Source organism: Scyliorhinus torazame, chromosome 3, assembly GCF_047496885.1.
Source record: "Scyliorhinus torazame isolate Kashiwa2021f chromosome 3, sScyTor2.1, whole genome shotgun sequence".
NCBI classification, from domain to species: domain Eukaryota; kingdom Metazoa; phylum Chordata; class Chondrichthyes; order Carcharhiniformes; family Scyliorhinidae; genus Scyliorhinus; species Scyliorhinus torazame.
Window position 1 is genome coordinate 134464804 of NC_092709.1, and position 17456 is coordinate 134482259.

At 48.2% G+C, this 17456-nt stretch overlaps 1 protein-coding gene across 1 annotated transcript in view; it reads left to right on the plus strand.

Moving 5' to 3' along the window:
• Positions 1-397: 397 nt before the first annotated feature.
• The window catches only part of cfap299 (cilia and flagella associated protein 299), a 961605-nt gene continuing 944546 nt past the window's right edge, over positions 398-17456 (plus strand). The window contains exon 1 of the mRNA XM_072496240.1: positions 398-531. Within this exon, the coding sequence (XP_072352341.1) occupies positions 421-531 (111 nt within the window). The 5' untranslated portion in view covers positions 398-420. The remainder of the gene's footprint in view (positions 532-17456) is intronic.

Below are 17456 nucleotides of genomic sequence, written 5' to 3' on the forward strand. Positions count from 1 at the left end.
CTGCTACAGTAGTGAACTCGCCAACATTGAGGGCATTTAAAAGTTTATTGGATAAACATATGGATGATAATGGCATAGTGTAGGTTAGATGGCTTTTGTTTCGGTGCAACATCGTGGGCCGAAGGGCCAGTACTGCGCTGTATCGTTCTATGTTCTATCCGTGGAAACATCCCACAGAAGTATGGATAATAATCAATGCATGAGGGCTGTTATGTGCACGCCCTTCCTGGCGTATTTTATCTGCCTCTGTTGCACAAGTGCATCCAATACCCATTGAAAATAAGTTGAATAATATTCATGCTGCCTTACCCAGCTGAATGATTGGCTCAGAGGGGCAGCGCTGCTTGGACTGGTGACTCTCGTTACCCCGCCTCCCCAGGACCGGAAGTGCCCGTTGCCCAGGAGACAGCGCTAAACAAGATGGAGGAGGAGCATGGCGGCGCGGCGGTTGACAACATTGTCAATGAGTTTGAGACTTACGAGAGTTTCCTGGACTCGCAGATCACCTCCCTGGACCTCTACTACCTGGAGGTGAGAGGCGAACTCAGCAGCGACCCTCTGGCGGCCTGAGAGTCGGGGGAGATCGGGGTGTTGGGAGGGTGGAGGAAGTCAGTCTCAGGTATGTGGAGGAGTATAGGGTGTGGGGCATATCAGGGGTGGGCCAGGGCTGTGGGGATCAGGGGGTCTCTGGGTGGGATGTGTTGGGGAGAGGGGTGTAGGTAAGGCGATGTGGAGTTCAGGGTGGGCAGGTTTGGGAAGCGTATTTTTTTTGGAGGGAGCCAGGGGAATGTGAGGTTGCTGTGAGCGCGGCGACCAGAGGATCGGGACTAAGTGGTTGGGAGGTTTTGGGGGTCAGGTAATGGGGGATGGGAGCATTGGGTAAAGAAGAGGCAGCGGTGCCACACCTGGATCCCAGATCAACGATTGCCTGTGACAAAGATCGAACCGCAACATTTCTCACCAGCACCTGGTGGCTTGTGTTCGCACATTAATAGCAGCATATTTTGGATAAAAGTTCACTTCCTTTTTATTTAAACCATTACAATAGGTGTCATTTTCAGCAATAACGTTACTTTAAAAAAAAAATTATTCTCCTTTTTCACATTTTCTCCCAAATTTACACCCACCAACAATAAACAAGCAGTAACGGATATAATGTCAATCCCCATATCAATAACAACGATCCCATCCTCCCACCAACCCCCAAACAACTGACTGCATGTTAACATAAACAAATAACAAAAAGAAATCAGGAATCACCCATAGTCCCCATTAATACATACTGTCTCCCTCCCCCAACGCCCACTAATAACACATACTGTCTCCCTCCCCCCCAACGCCCACTAATGTTCGATGTTCTCCAATTCTTGAAAGTGCAATATGAATAATGCCCATGAGTTGTAGAACACCTCCACCCGTCCCCTCAGTTAAAACTTAACCTTCTCAAGAGTCAAGAATTCCAACAGTTCCCATGCCAGGTCACAGGGTGGAGAGGTTGATCTGCATGTATCTAAACATTTCCCCCTGCTCCAGCCCATACTTCACTCCCAGCTCCTTCAATCCTGCAAACCGACCCCCAGGAAACAAATCTTTCAGTGTCTTAATCCCCATCTCCTCCCATTTCTGAAAATTTCCGTCCCACTTCCCTGGCTCAATCGGCATTTCCCTTGACCCTGCCCCCAACCTGAAGTGTTGGAGAAACTGCCTCCATATCCTCATGAAGCTATTATTACCGGACTCCCTGAGTATTTTCCCGGGACCATCGGGAGCAGCGCTGTGGCGAGTGCCTTCAATCCCGAGCCCCTACACAAACTCTCCTTCATTCTGACCCACTGGGAATCAACCCATCTGACCCAGCTCCACACCTTCTCCACATTCACCGCCCAGTAATAATACATCAGATTCGGAAGACCCAAACCCCCTGCCTGCCTTCCCCTCTGTAGCAGCACCTTTCTAACTCTGGCCTTCCCTCCCCATATGAACGAGGTAATCATTCCTTCAATCTCTCTAAAAAATGTCTTTGGCAGGAAAATCGGTAGGCATTGAAAACTAAACAGAAATCACGGTAACATGTTCATTTTATCCGCCTGTATCCGACCTGTCAGTCACAGAGGGAGACCATCCCACCTTGCCAGGTCAGCTTTCACTCTCCCCATCAAACTAGAAATGTTGTACCTACCGAGCCCCCCCAATCCCGAGCAACCTCCACCCCCAGGCATCTAAAGTGAGTCCCTGCCCTACGGAATGGCTGCCCCCACCCCTGACACCACAAAATACTCACTCTTGTCTTGATTTAATTTGTACCCGAGAAAGACCCAAACATCCGAAGCAGCTCCAGTATTCCCCCTATTGACACACTCGGTTCCGACATGTATAACAAAAAGTAATCTGCATATAAGGACACCCTATGCTCTATCTCTCCCTGCACTATCCCTTTCCATACCCCCGAACTTCCTAACGCGATGGCCAATGGCTCAATCGCGATTGCAAACAGCAGAGGGGACATAGGACATCCATGCCTCGTTGCACGGTGGAGAGAAATGTACCTCAAGCTGATGTTATTTGTGCGGACACTCGGCCTCGGCTCCTTATGTAGTAGCCATAAATCAGTCCACAAATCTTTGTCCAATCCCAAACAGCTCTAGAACTGCCATCAAGTACCCCCATTCTATCCGATCAAACGCTTTCTCGGTGTCCAATGCCACAACCACCTCTGTTTCCTTCCCCTCCGCCGGTGCCATAACCACGTTCAATACCTGCCTAACGTTCGAAAAGAGTTGCCTCCCTCTCACAAACCCCGTCTGATCTTCACCTATCACCTTCGGGAGGCACTCCTCCAGCCTACCTGCCAGTACCTTTGCCAATACTTTTGTGTCCATGTTTGAAAGTGATATGGGCCTATACGACCCACATTCCGTCGGATCCTTATCTTTTTTAAACAACAGGGAAATCGATGCCTGCCCCAAAGTCTGTGGTAACACCCGCTTCCCTATCCCCTCCTCAATCATCCCCACCATCGGGGGTGCCAGTTTATCCTTGAATTTTTTATAATATTCCACCGTAAACCCATCTGGCCGAGCCACCTTCCCCGACTGCATCCTCCCAATCACATCTTTTATCTCCTGCTCCACTATCGCTCCTTAGCAATAACGTTACTTAAATTAAAATTGCTCCCATGACTAAAACAATAACCAATTATTTATGGTCGAGGGGAGTGACCATAGAGCTGTCAGTAGCTGTTTGTAACCCTTACCATTAATCCCATAACCTTAATCCCAATCTGAATGCAGCTTTAGAATTTTAGCCCTGAATCCTTATCCCCAACCTAGTGATGTTGGTCAGCAACGTTACTGTTACGTTAGTGACCTCTCAGATTATTAAAAACAATAATCAATTAAAAACATGCAAACTGTCAAAGTAATATCCCTTGTACTGTCAAGCAGCATATTTTGGAATGTAGGAAAACGGAACGGATTTAATTAAAAGCAAAATACTGCTGATTCTGGAAATCTGAAATAAAACAAAAAAAGAGTGGAAATACTCAGCAGATCTGGCAGTAGCTGTGGAGACAGAAATAGTGTCGTCAGTGGATTTTGACACTTGAGATCAGTTCTGTAGATAGAACTTTATTCGGTTAGGGGCGGCACGGTGGCGCAATGGTTAACATTGCTGCCTCACGGCACTGAGGACCCAGGTTCAATCCCGGCCCTGGGTCATTGTCCGTGTAGAGTTTTCCCATTCGCCCTGTGTCTGCATGGTCTTACCCCCATAAACCCAAAGATGTGCAGGATAGGTGCTACGCTAAATTGCCCCTTAATTGCAAAAAAATAATTGGGTACTCTCAATTTATTTAAAAAATAACTTTATTTGGATTATTTCTTTTATGGTCATTGTGTGTTTTATTTTACTTGGGTTCTGAGGGTCACTGCCTGTATTTGTTGCCCATGCCTAATTGCCCTTGAGAAAATAGTGGTGCTCTGCCTTTTTTAATCACTTTAGTCAATGTAGTGTGTAGGAAACCCACAGTGCTGTTAAGAAGGGATTTCCAGGTTCCTGACGAAGTGACAGTGAAGAGATGGTGATATTGTTCCAAATCAAAATGATTTGTGTCTAAGACAGGAACTTGCAGGTCGTGGAGTTCCCATGCACCTGGTGGTAGAGGTTTGAAATATCCTGTTTATGGAGGTTAGGCAAACTGCTACAGAGCCTATTATATGATGCACACTGCTTTCATTGTGTGCCAATTTAGGAGGGCTATAAGTATAGGAAGATGAATGTTTGGGTTTTCTGATCAAAGAGACATTCTGTCGAAGTTTTTCGTCTTACTCATCAGGACACAATTTGCAAGAATACCACTTGTGAAGGGAACAGCAATTTATGCTGCATGAGCAGAAAGTGCTTATTAGTTGGCATATGTAGTGGGCAAGCTTCTTGAAACAATTATTTGAGATAGCATTAGTAGTCACATGGAAAAATGTGGGTTGCTTAGGAACAGCCAGCAGGGATTTCTAATGGGGAAATCATGTTTAACTAACTTGATGTTTTTTGAGGAGGTAACACAAAAGGGTCGATGAGGGTAAAGCTGCTGATGTAGTACTTGGATATTATGAAAGCATTTGATACAGTGCCACACAACAGACTTGTGAGAAAAGTTATAGCTTGTGGAATAAAAGGGACAGTAGCAATGTAGATACAAAATTGGCTGAATAATAGGAAGCAGAGAACTTCCGGTGGCGCCTGCGATCAGAGCAGTCACGCTGGAGAGGGGCTCCAGCTGGTCGACGGCATTTCGGTGTTTTCCGGGGGTTCCCCCATGGCTTCGACAGTCGGGATTTCTTCGGCTGTTGGGGCCGAGGGACGGGCGCTGGGTCGGGTCGGTTTGGAGCCGGTGGTGCCCGTGATTGGAGGAGTAAGGAAATCGAGCCCAAAGCAAGCAGTGGGGGAGGAACTTGGCCTGAGGGGAGGCCTGAATCTAGCGCAAATATAGAGGGGGAGCAGCGCACACAGGGTGCCCCCCCCGCTGAAAATGCATGTTTGGGAAGTTTGAAGTCCGGTCCCAGGAGAAGAGATGTTTTGAACTTTGATTTTTGGAATTAAAATTTTTAAAAATGTAACTTTTCAATGAAAATTTTTTTTTTTGTTATTTATTTTATTATTTATCTCGCGATTGAAGAAAAGAAGAAGAAAGATATTATTTTATTATTTATCTCGAGATTGAAGAAAAGAAGAAGAAAAATATTAAGTGGTTAAGGGATGCCAAGAACAGCTGTGAAGAAGGGACGAAACGCGGGCTCGCCGCCAAAGGAGAGGACCAGTAAAAGCGCTGACAAGCTGGCGGGGGCTGGACCGCGTGGTCGGGCCGCACTACTTACAGTGGAAAGGATGACTGAGGTGATGGCTGTGGTGCTGGAGAAGTAATTTGCGAGGCACATGGAGGCGTTGAGGAAGGAGATGATGGCGGTCGCACTGAGATCATTGGTGGAGGAGGCAATCGCCCCGGTGAGGGTGGATGTGGCAAAGACATCGGCCGAGATGAGAGAACAGGGTGAAAAGATGAAGGAAGTGGAGGAGGCCATGTCGCAGCACAGCGACCAGCTCACCTCGATGGGAGACGAGCTACAGAGGGTGGTGGAGGTCAACAGAGGACTCCCAGCAAAGCTCGAGGACTTGGAGAACTGCTTGAGGCGTCAAAATCTGAGAATTGTGGGCTTACCTGAAGGGGCAGAGGGCTCAAGGCCAACTGAGTACTTTGCTAAGAGGCTGGCGGAGTTGATGGGGAGGATGAAGACCCCTCCCGGTATAAACTGGACCGAGCTCATCGGTCGTTAAGGCCGAAACCCAAAGTAAACGAGTCGCCGAGGGTAGTAATTATCTTCTGTCATAAATACCACATGAAGGAGAAGGTGTTAAACTGGGCGAAGCAGAAGCGGGAGGTGCAGTGGGATGGTGCTGGAATTCAGATTTTCCAGGACTTGACGGTGGAGTTGGCAAAGAGACGAGCGGCGTTCAGCCGAGTGGTGATGGCACTGAACAACAAGGCACTGCGATTTGGTATGATATACCCGGCAAAGCTGAGGGCGACATACAACGCCAAAGATTTTTATTTTGAAACGGTGGAGGCAGCTGAGGCGTTCATGCAGGCAGAAGGCTTGGGACAGAAATGAGGAGTGGAGCTGGAAAAGAGATCGTGGACTGGGAGCTGGAAAATGTATAAATGTTATAACTGTCTTTTTACTTACCTGTATTGTAACTTACTTGACTTCACATTGTTATAGAGTTTAAATTTTTGTTTGGTTTGATTGGCATTTTTGCCCCTTTTTTTTGTTGCAAAGGCTATGTTATTTCATTGAATTGCATGGGTTAGATTGTTTTTCTTTTTCTTCTGGGACTGGGTGTGAGATGACAGTATGCTTTTCTGGGGGAGAGGGGGACTACCTGCACTAGCTGACTGAAGTCGGCTTGTGAACAGAGGTGAGGAGAGAGGAGGGCTGCGGACATTGGAGCCTGGTTATCAGGTTTCGATGGGCCTACAAGGCGAGTGGGGGGGGGGGGGGGGGGGATCGATAATGGGGGAGATTTTCTTGAGGGGAAGTGCAGGGGGGATTCGGGGAGGGGGTTCGATGTTAATAATGGAAACGGACGGGTCAGGCTCATGGGGCAGGGCCTGGTGGTATGATGATGATGGATAAGAACGGGGGGGGGGGAGTGAGAGGCCCAGTTAGGATAGTCACGTGGAACGTGAGGGGGTTGGGAGGCCCAGTCAAGAGGTCAAGGATGCTTGCGCATCTTAAAAGTTTGAAGGCCGATGCAGCAATGCTGCAGGAGACTCATCTGAGGGTGAAGGACCAGGTGAGACTTAAAAAGGGCTGGGTTAGTCAGGTGTTTCATTCTGGATTTGATGGAAGAGCTCAAGCGGTAGCGGTAATGGTCAACAAAAGGGTACGGTTCCAGATGGAGTAGGTGGCTGCAGATCAGGGGGGTAGATATGTGATTGTGACAGGGGCACTGGAGGGGAGGCTACTGGCGCAGTTAAGTGTATATGGTCCTAATTGGGACGATGTGGGATTCACAAAGACGGTGTGTGGGGCCATCCCTGACTTGGTCACACACAAACTGATAGTGGGGGGGGGGGGGGGCGCGACTGGAACTTGGTGCAGGAGCCAAAATTGGACAGGTCACGGCCGCACTCGCTGGCCCCTTCAGGGGGGCGAAGGCGCTGGCTGGGCTAATGGTGGAAATGGGAGGGGTGGACCCTTGGAGGTTTTTGCGCCCGAGGGAGCGGGAGTACTCGTTTTTCTCAGCGGTCCATAAGGTGTACTTGCGGATTGAGTGGGGGCCTTCCCCAGCGCTTTGTTGCTGGCTTGGGTAAAAGGGTCTGAGTGTACGGCAATTGCAATATCAGATCATGCTCCACATTAGGTGGATATGGTACTGGAGAAGGGGATGGTACAGAGACCAGGGTGGAAGTTAGATGCAGGACTGTTGGGGTACCGAGGGTTCTGTGACAAAATTGAAAAAGTAATCGAGAAATATGTACGTTTTAACTGCACGGGTGAGGTGTCGAAGGCGGTTGTCTGGGAGGCTTTTAAGGTGGTGGTGAGGGGTGAGGTGATCTCATTCAAGGCTAGGCTAGACAAAGTGGAGAGGTTGGAACGTCAGGGGGTAATAGATGAGATGCTGGAGGTAGACAGGAGGTATGCAGAAGATAGGGACCCAGCGCAGTTTGAAAAGAAGAAGAGACTCCAGGCGAGCTTTGACCAACTATCTACCAGGAAAGTGGTACGCCAATTGAGGCGAGCAAGGGGGGCAGTTTAGGAGCATGGAGAGAAGGCGTGCCGTATGTTGGTGGGTCAGCTCCGTCGAGAGGCTGCGGCAAGGGAAATTTTCTAGGTGCGGAACAGGGCAGGGAAGCTGGTGGTAGTTCCAGATCAGATTAACAAGGTCTTGAAGGAATTCTATGAGAAATTGTACAGGTCAGAGCTACCTGTGGGAGGCTGGGAGATGCAGGAATTTCTAGATGGGCTGGAGTACCCGAGGTTAGGGGAGGGGGACAGGGTAACATTTGAGGGGTGATAAAGGAGCAGGAGATAAAAGATGTGATTGGGAGGATGCAGTCGGGGAAGGTGGCAGGGCCGGATGGGTTTCCGGTAGAATATTGTAAAAAATTCAAAAATAAGCTGCTCCGCTGATGGTGGGGATGTTTGAGGAGGCGATAGGGAAGGGGGTGTTACCACAAACCTTGGGGCAGGCATCAATTTCCTTGTTACTTAAGAAAGATAAGGATCCGACGGAGTGTGGGTCATATAGGCCCATATCACTTTTGAACGTGGACGCAAAGATATTGGCGAAGGTACTGGCAGGTAGTGCCTCCCGAAGGCGATAGATGAAGATCAGATGGGGTTTGTGAGAGGGAAGCAGCTCTTTTCGAACATCAGGAGGGTATTGAACGTGGTTATGGTACCGGTGGAGGGGAAGGAAACAGAGGTGGTTGTGGCATTGGACGCCAAGAATGCATTTGATTGGGTAGAATGGGGGTACTTGATGGCAGTTCTAGAGCCATTTGGGATTGGACCAAGATTTGTGGACTGGGTAAAGCTATTATATAAGGAGCCAAGGGCCAGCGACCGCACAAATAACATCAGTTCAGAATACTTTCCTCTCCACTGTGGGACTAGGCAGGGATGTCCTATGTCCCCCCTACTGTTTGTACTCGCGATTGAGCCATTGGCCATCCCATTAAGAAGTTAGGGGGTATGGAAAGGGATAGTGCGGGGAGGGGTGGGGGGGATAGAGCATAGGGTGTCCTTATATGCTGATGACTTGTTATTGTACGTGTCGGAACCAAGTGTGTCAATAGGGCGAATACTGGAGCTGCTTCGGGTGTTTTGGTCCTTCTCAGGGTACAAATTAAGTCTAGACAAGAGTGAGTATTTTGTGGTGTCTCGGCCAGGGGTGGGGGGGCTGCCATTCCGTAAGCAGGGACACACTTCAGATACCTGGGGGTGCAGGTTGCCCGAGATTGGGCGGGGGGCTCCGTAGGTACAACATTTCTAGTCTGGCGGGGAAAGTGAGAGCTGATTTGGCAAGATGGGATGGTCTCCCTCAGTCATTGGTGGGTCCGGTACAGGCGGTTAAAATGAATGTGTTATTTTTCAATGCCTGCCAATTTTCCTGCCAAAGGCATTTTTTACCTCGTTCATATGGGGAGGGCCAGAATTAAAAAGGTGCTACTACAGAGAGGAAGGCAGGCAGGGGGTTTGGGTCTTCTGAACCTGATGTATTATTACTGGGCGGCGAATGTGGAGAAGGTACAGAGCTGGGTCAGAGTGGTTGACTCCCAATGAGTCCGAATGGAGGAGAGTTTGTGTAGGGGGTCGGGGTGGAGGAGCTAGCGACAGCGCCGCTCCTGACGGCCCCGAGGAGATACTCCGGGAGTCCGGTAGTAATAGCTTTGTTGAGAATTTGGAGGCAGTTTTGACAGCACTTCGGGTTGGGGGCAGGGTCAAGGGAAATGCCGATTCGAGGGAACCATAGATTTGAGCCAAGGAAGTGGGATGGAAAGTTTCGGAGATTGTAGGAGAAAGGAATTAGAACACTAAAAGATTTATTTCTTGGAGGTCATTTTGTGGGATTGAAGGAGCTGGGAGTGAAATATGGGCTGGAGCAGGGGGAAATATTTAGATACATGCAGGTACAAGACTTTGCCAGAAAGGAGATATAGAGTTTCCCAGTGGAGCCGGCTTCCACATTGCTGGAGGAGGTGCTGACGACAGGGGGACTGGAGAAGGGGGTAGTATCGGCGGTTTACGGGGCTATTTTGGAGGAGGAGAAAGCGCCACTAGAAGGGATCAAGGCAAAGTGGGAGGAAGAGTTGGGAGAGGATATGGAGGAGAGGTTCTGGTGTGAGGTGCTCCGGAGGGTGAGCGCCTCCACCTCGTGTGCGAGGTTGGGGCTGATACAGGTGTATAGAATGCACTTTACAAGGGCGAGGATGAGCTGGCTCTTTGAGGGGGTAGAAGATCTGTGTGAACGTTGTGAGGGGGGCCCCGCAAACCACGTTCATATGGTTTGGTCCTGTCCAAAGCTGGAGGATTACTGGAAGGAGGTGTTTAGGGTAATCTCTAAAGTGGTGCATGTGAAACTGGACCCGGGCCCTCGGGAGGCCATATTCGGGGTGTCGACCTGCCTTCGCCTCGTTGATTGCCCAAAGGCGTATTCTGTTAGGGTGGAGATCAACCTCTCCACCCTGTGTTCTGGCGTGGTGGGGGAACCTGCTGGAATTCTTGACGCTTGAAAAGGTCAAATTTGAACTGATGGGAAAGATGGAGGGGTTCTACAATTCATGGGCGTTATTCATTATGCACTTTCGAGAATTGGATCACATTGAACATTAGGGGGGCTGGGAGGGGTGGAGGGAGGGGGGCTGTATGTGTTAATGGTGACTATGGGTGATTCCTGATTGCTTTTTGTCATTTTTTTATGTTAACATGCGGGCCAATGTCTGGGGTTTGGTGGGAGGATGGGATCGTTATTGATATGGGGATTGACATTACATTCGTTACTGATTATTGTATATTGTTGGGTGTAAATTTGGGAGAATATGTGAAAAAGTGGGAGAATAAAAAAAATTAACAATAGGAAGCAGTGAGTAATGGACAATGGATATCTTTTGGGCTGGACAAAGGTTTGTAGCGGTGTACCCCAGCAGTTGGTATTGGGACCCTTGTTTGTCCTGATGTACACTCATGATCTAGATCTTGGTATCCAGTTTCAAAGTTTGCGGATGATACAACACTTGAAAGTATTGTAAACTGTGAGGAGAACAGTGTAGAACTTCAAAAGGGCATAGACAAGTTGGTGGAATGGGCAGCTAGGTGGCAGATGAAGCTCAATGCAGCAAAGTGTGAGGTGAAGTGTTTTGGTGGGAAGAACGTTGGAGAGATAATATAAAATAAGGGGTAAAATTCTAAAAGGGGTGCAGGAGCAGAGTGACTTGGGTGTATATGTGCATAGATCATTGAAGGTGGCAGGACAGGTGGGGAAAGCAGTTTAAAAAGCATATAGTATTGTGGGCTTTATTAATTGGGGCACAGAGCACAAAAGCAAGAACGTTATCCTGAACTTATGCAAGACATCAGTTGGACCTCAGCTGGAGTATTGAGCACAGTTCTGGGAGCTATACTATAGGAAGGATGTGAATGCATTGGAGAGAGTGCAGAAGAAGTTTTCAAGAATGGTGCCTGGGATGAGATACTTCAGTTATGAAGATAGATTGGAAGAAAGGTTGGGGCTGTGCTTGTAAAGAAAAAGGCTGAGAGGAGATTTGATAAATATGTTCAAATAGGGATGTATTGTTTGATACAATCCACCAGTCATTGGGACATTCGACCTACATACCTGGCATCATGCCAGCACTGAAATTCCGATAACACATTACTCATGTGTGTGACAGGCAGAACATATTTTTAGCTTGACAGCAGCATCCTGTTATTGGAGACTATCACTTGTGTTGATACTGGAAAGCAGCAACGTGAAATTGTTAGCTTCAACTGTTGCTCAAATTTTTGAGACATCTTACCCTACCATGGTAATATAGTCCTTTTCAGGTCTAAATGTGGCCTTAGGCCTATGCATGAGTTTGCGCGATATGCAGCAAGAAAGAATAGCTGTTATCCCACAGGAAGGCTTTGATGACACTATTTCAGCACCAAGCTTGCAACGTGAGCAAATAGCTTGGGCCCTATTTATGAAGTAGCCAAGAAGGCCAGTGTTATAGCGTATGGAACTGTAGGAATCCTATCAGGTATATTGACCGATGAAGGCAGACTTGCAGTAGACAGTAGTAAAGAACCCAAGCCAGATCGGGCCTCTGGGAGGGTGGGGGGTAGTGTTGGCCGCAGGGTGAGATGGGGAGGTCAGACCTGTTGAGTCTTGGGGAGGGTTGGGTTGTGTCGGGCCTTAGGTGTGGGGTGAGTTCCATGGGGTTCCATTTGGGTCTGTACTATAGTTAGTACAGTACAGTGGGTGGCACGGTAGCACAGTGATTAGCACTATTGCTTCACAGCGCCAGGGACCCAGGCTCGATTCCCGGCTTGGGTCACCGTCTGTGCAGAGTCTGTACGTTCTCCCTGTGTCTGTGGGTTTCCTCCGGGTGCTCCGCTTTCCTCCAAAAGTCCCGAAAGACATGCTTGTTCGGTGAATTGGACATTCTGAATTCTCCCTCTGTGTACCCGAACAGGCGCCGGAACGTGGCGACGGGGGGGATTTTCCCAGTAACTTCATTGCAGTGTTAATGTAAGCCTACTTGTGACAATACTGAAGATTATTATTATTACCCAGGAGTTAAGAAGTAGTTTTAATTCTTCTAACTTTTTCTGGGTCACTATTGATGTAACACAGAGCCATCCAAAGTTTGAATTTTACAATGTATTTTTGGATGGTTCCCAGTGCAGGGCAATTGCCCTTGGGAACTTTGCACTTCCCAGGCAATTGCCATGCAAACCTTACCTGGGAACATCCGGTGGGATTCCCCAGCGCATCTTTGGGTATGCTCCAGTTATGCTGCCCTGGAGCTCGGAAGTTTCAGCTCATCATTAAAACATATGATTGTCGAGAGGCAATGGCTAGCAGAAATAATTAACAGTTGGTTTACAGCAAAGTTACATTCTTGGTGGCACACAAATGTAGCATGGCTAACGAGGAATTAAAGATTGCATTAGGTCAAAGGAAGAGGCTTTTAAAGTTGCCAAAAAAGTAGTAATTCTGAGGATTAGGAGCATTTTAGAATTCACAAAGGAGAATCAAAAAACTGATTTAAAAAAAAAGAGAAAATAAAATATGAAAGTAAACTATCGAGAAACATAAAAACGGACGGTGAAAGCATCCGTATGTAAAAAGGGAAAGACTAGAAAAGACAAACATGGGCTCATTACAACAGAGACGGGGGAATATATCATGGGGAATAATGAAATAGCTGAGAAACTTATCAAATACTTTTTGTCCATCTTCAGGGAAGAGGATACAAAAAAGCTCCCTGAAATATTAGGGCAGAGAGGTTCTCAACTGGTGTGCTGTGGCACACTGGTGTGACCTGAAATAAGATTCAAAGTGATTAAAAATTAACGTGAACAAGCTAAAGTTAATCTTCATTTGCAGCTTTGTTGACGGCATCTCCAAGTCCTGATAAATCTCAGGCCTTCCACACATACACCGGCCAGCAGAGGGCTGTGCATGTCTGGTTCGGATTGTTTTACCTTTTTTAAAAAAAACATTTTATTCAAGCATTTTCATAAAAACAAACCAAAGCAGAAGAAAGATTGTTCACATTATAAATAATCAACACCCACTCCCCTCTGCACTCCACCATCACCCCCTTCTCCCATCCTGCCTTCCCCATTTTAAACCCCTTACCCCCCACCCCCCCGCCTTGCTGACCCCTCAATCCTCCTTAAAGAAATCAATGAACGGCTTCCACCTTTGAGTGAACCCATCAACCGACCCTCTCAGGGCACAATTGACTTTCTCCAGCCACAGGAGTTCCGCCAGGTCACTCACCCACACTCCACTTTCGGTGGTTTCGAGTCCCTCCATCCAAGCAAGAACCGTCTCCAGGCTATCAGGAAGGCAAAGGCCAAAACATTGGCCTCTCTCACCACCTGGACTCCCGGGTCTTCCGATACCCCGAATATCGCTACTCATGGACTCTGCTAGAACCCCTTTAGCTTTGGACATGCCCAAAGCATATGGATGTGATTCGCGGACCTCCCCGCGCATCGCCCACACCTATCCTCTGACCCCTCAAAAAACCTACTCATCCGTGCTACCCTCATATGTGCTCTATGAATTACGTTAAACTGAATGAGGCTTAGCCTCACACACGACGAGGACGCATTCGCCCTCCGCAAGGCCTCAGCAACTTCCTGGCCTCCACTTTCCCTCCCAGCTCCTCCTCCCACTTCTGCTTTATGCCCCCTCCCAATGCATCAGCTCTCTGTAGAGCTCCTTCCCCCTCCCTATCTCCTCCTTCGACAGTACCTTATCCTGCAACCCCAGGGGCAGTAGCCCAGGAAAATACGGCACCTCTCTCCTCACGAAATCCCGGTCCTGCAGGTACCTAAAACCGTTCCCCTGGAGCAACTCATACTCTTACTCCAGGTCCTCCAACTTCGCAAATCTGCCCCCTCTAAACAGAGGGGGCAGATTTGCCTGCCGCCAGCCACGAAACCTCGCATCCAGCCCACACCGAGGCCCCCTCCAGTCCCAAATGCTGCCTCCACTGCCCCCACATCGTCAAGGCGAGCACCACCACTGGGTTCATGGAGTATCTCTTCGGCGAGAACGGTAGAGATGCTGTTAACAATGCCCTAAAGCTCGTTCCCCCTCCAAGAAGCCTCCCTATGCCAACCCCTCCCCCACTACCCATTTCTGAACCATGGCGATGTTTGCTGTTCAATAGTAGTTCATATATTTGACAACGCCAGCACCCCCCACCACCCTACTTAGCCTCCTCACATTTGCCGACAGCTGGCTCCTTTTCATAAAACCCGTTTGGTCCTCGCCTATCAGCCCTGGGGTGCAGTCCTCGATTCGCGAAGCCAACACCTTCGCCAACAACATGCCACCCAACACCACCTTTACAATCTCGTCCTTTATTCTGCCAATCTCCCATTCTGATTTAAATGTGGCCAAAAGAACCAAAACTCGGGAGAAAAAAGCGAGGTTCCTACAGAGACAATACAGCAATAGCTACTTTGCCTTTGGATTTTCGTGGACTGGTGGCACTTCTTGCCCTGTTCCAGAATGCCTAATTTGCAGGGAGAAGCTCTCAAACTGCAATGGTATCAAGTAAGTCGAAGTGCCATTTCAATACAAAAAACCATTCACTCTCCAGCAAATATTTCAAGCACCTGAGAGAACAAAACATATGGCAAAATCAATATATGATGGAGTGTGTGCAGGTTTCAGATAATATGGAGGAGGTGGGTTACCTGGCGGCTGAGCTCATAGTGAAATCGAAAAAGTCGCACGCCATTGCTGAAACCCTAATTCTGCCGGCTTGCAAAAGCATAGTGAGAGTAATGCAGAGAACCAATGCTGCCAAAGAAATCAACAAAGTTCCTCTTTCTGATAGTACAATCAAATGGTGTGTTGACAAAATGCCAGTTGATATTGAACAGAAGTTTCAACAGAAATTAGAAATGAGTGGAAAATTTTCCCTGCAGATTGATGACTCCACAGAAATTAGAGATGCTGCCAGTTCTTATCCCATGTGAGATATATCGATTGGGATTCTATCAAAGCAAATTCCTTCTTTTGCAAATAATTGCCTGATCCTGCAACCGGACAGGAAATCTTCTGTGACAAACTGCTTCACTGGAGGGAAACAATCTTAACTGGACCAAGTGCAGTAGCATCTGCACTGATGGAGCAGCTTCCATGATAAGAAAAGTCAAAGGATTCATGAGTAAGGTGTAAGAACAGGGGCATCCCCTGTGGGTCGGAGAATGGCCGTTGGCCGCCGTGAATCCCGCCCCCGCCGGTTGCCGAAGTCTCCGGCACCGGATATTCAGCGGGGGCGGGAATCGGGCCGCGCTGGTTGGCGGGCCCCCCCGCTGGATTCTCCGGCCTGGATGGGCCGAAATCCCGCCGATAAATTGCCTGTCCCGCCGGCGTGGATTAAACCACCTTTTCAACGGCGGGACAAGGCGGCGCGGGCGGGCTCCGGGGTCCTGGGGGGGGGCGCGGGGCGATCTGGCCCCGGGGGGTGCCCCCACGGTGGCCTGGTCCACGATCGGGGCCCATCGATCGGCGGGCGGGCCTGTGCCGTGGGGGCACTCTTTCCCTTCCGCCTCCGCCACGGTCTCCACCATGGCGGAGGCGGAAGAGACTCCCTCCACTGCGCATGCGCGGGAAACTGTCAGCGGCCGCTGACGCTCCCGCGCATGCGCGGCCCCGAGATGTCATTTCCCCGCCAGCTGGCGGGGCAACAAAGGCCGTTTCCGCCAGCTGGCAGGGCGGAAATTCCTCCCGCGTCGGCCTAGCCCCTCAATGTTGGGGCTCGGCCCCCAAAGATGCGGAGCATTCCGCACCTTTGGGGCAGCGCGATGCCCGTCTGATTGGCACCGTTTTGGGCGCCAGTTGGCGGACATCGCGCCGTTTCGGGAGAATTTCGCCCCAGAATCCTGACATCCAGGCAGCCACAGTATTCTGTACCATGAAGCCCTTGTTGCCAAGACAATGCCAAATGAGTTAACTGCAGTGTTAGGCCAATCAGTGAAGATCATGAATTATGTGAAGTCATGTATTTTCAAACTGCACTTGTTTATTATTTTGAATGAAGAGATGGATATGTTGTGTTGCCCTATTATGTATTTTCTTTTATTTCCTTTTCATGTATTTAATGATCTGTTGAGCTGCTCGCAGAAAACTACTTTTCACTGTACCTCGGTACATGTGACAATAAACAAATCCAATCCAATCCAAGCTGACTACCAGGTTTTACTCATACACACACATAGTGCGATTGCTGTCTCGTGGAAAGGTTCTGTCTTATGTTTATGAACTCCCGTAACACAATGAAAGAGTTTTTGGCTCTGCATGAATTGCCACACAAAGATTTAATATGTGACGATTCTTGGTGTGCTAAGCTTGCATACCTTTGAGGTATATTCGGCCATCTGAATGAGCTGAGTGTTAAAATGCAGGGGAAACTGAGAATATTGTGATAGACTTCAAGGCTTCAGATCAAAACTGGCCCTTTGGCAGGAAAAAGTGGCAAGTGGGTCGATTGAGATGTTCAAGCTGTTCTGCTGGCAAAACCATACTCAACCTCATCGCCACATATCTTAAAACACTGCACAAGAAGTTTGAATGCGACTTTCCCTCCACAAGTACGGAAGACTTTGACTGGGTATATGTTCCATTTAGTTCACTTTCTCTTGAATCATCAAAGAGATTGTCATTAACCAAACAAGAGAAATTTGCAGAGCTCAGGATGTATTGTACACTGAAACAAAATCTTGCAGAGATTCTTCTGGACACATTTTAGTTGCTTGTGGGACAAGAATATCCAACTATTTTAGAGCACACCATAGCAGTACTCTTACCCAAAACCTACCTGTGTGAGTTTGCATTCTCAACATTGGCTTATGTAAGAAAACAAAAAGCGGGGAGCATCTGTCAGTGGTGCAAGACCTCGAGTTGCCCTGTTATTGGTTCCTCCCTGAATCAGGAACTCTTCTCACAGAGGCAGACCCAGGTGTCATATTAATATTGTCAGTGAGATGCTCACAGTATTTCCTTTATTTATGAACTTTCACATTAAGAAATGCAGACTTAAAAAAACCTGAAAATAATTGAAATCTTTCATGGGAAACACTTTTAAATTGTTTATATTTCAATAAAAAATATTTAGTTTTTAACATGCAAATGGTGATGAGACTTTTATTGTAAACTTC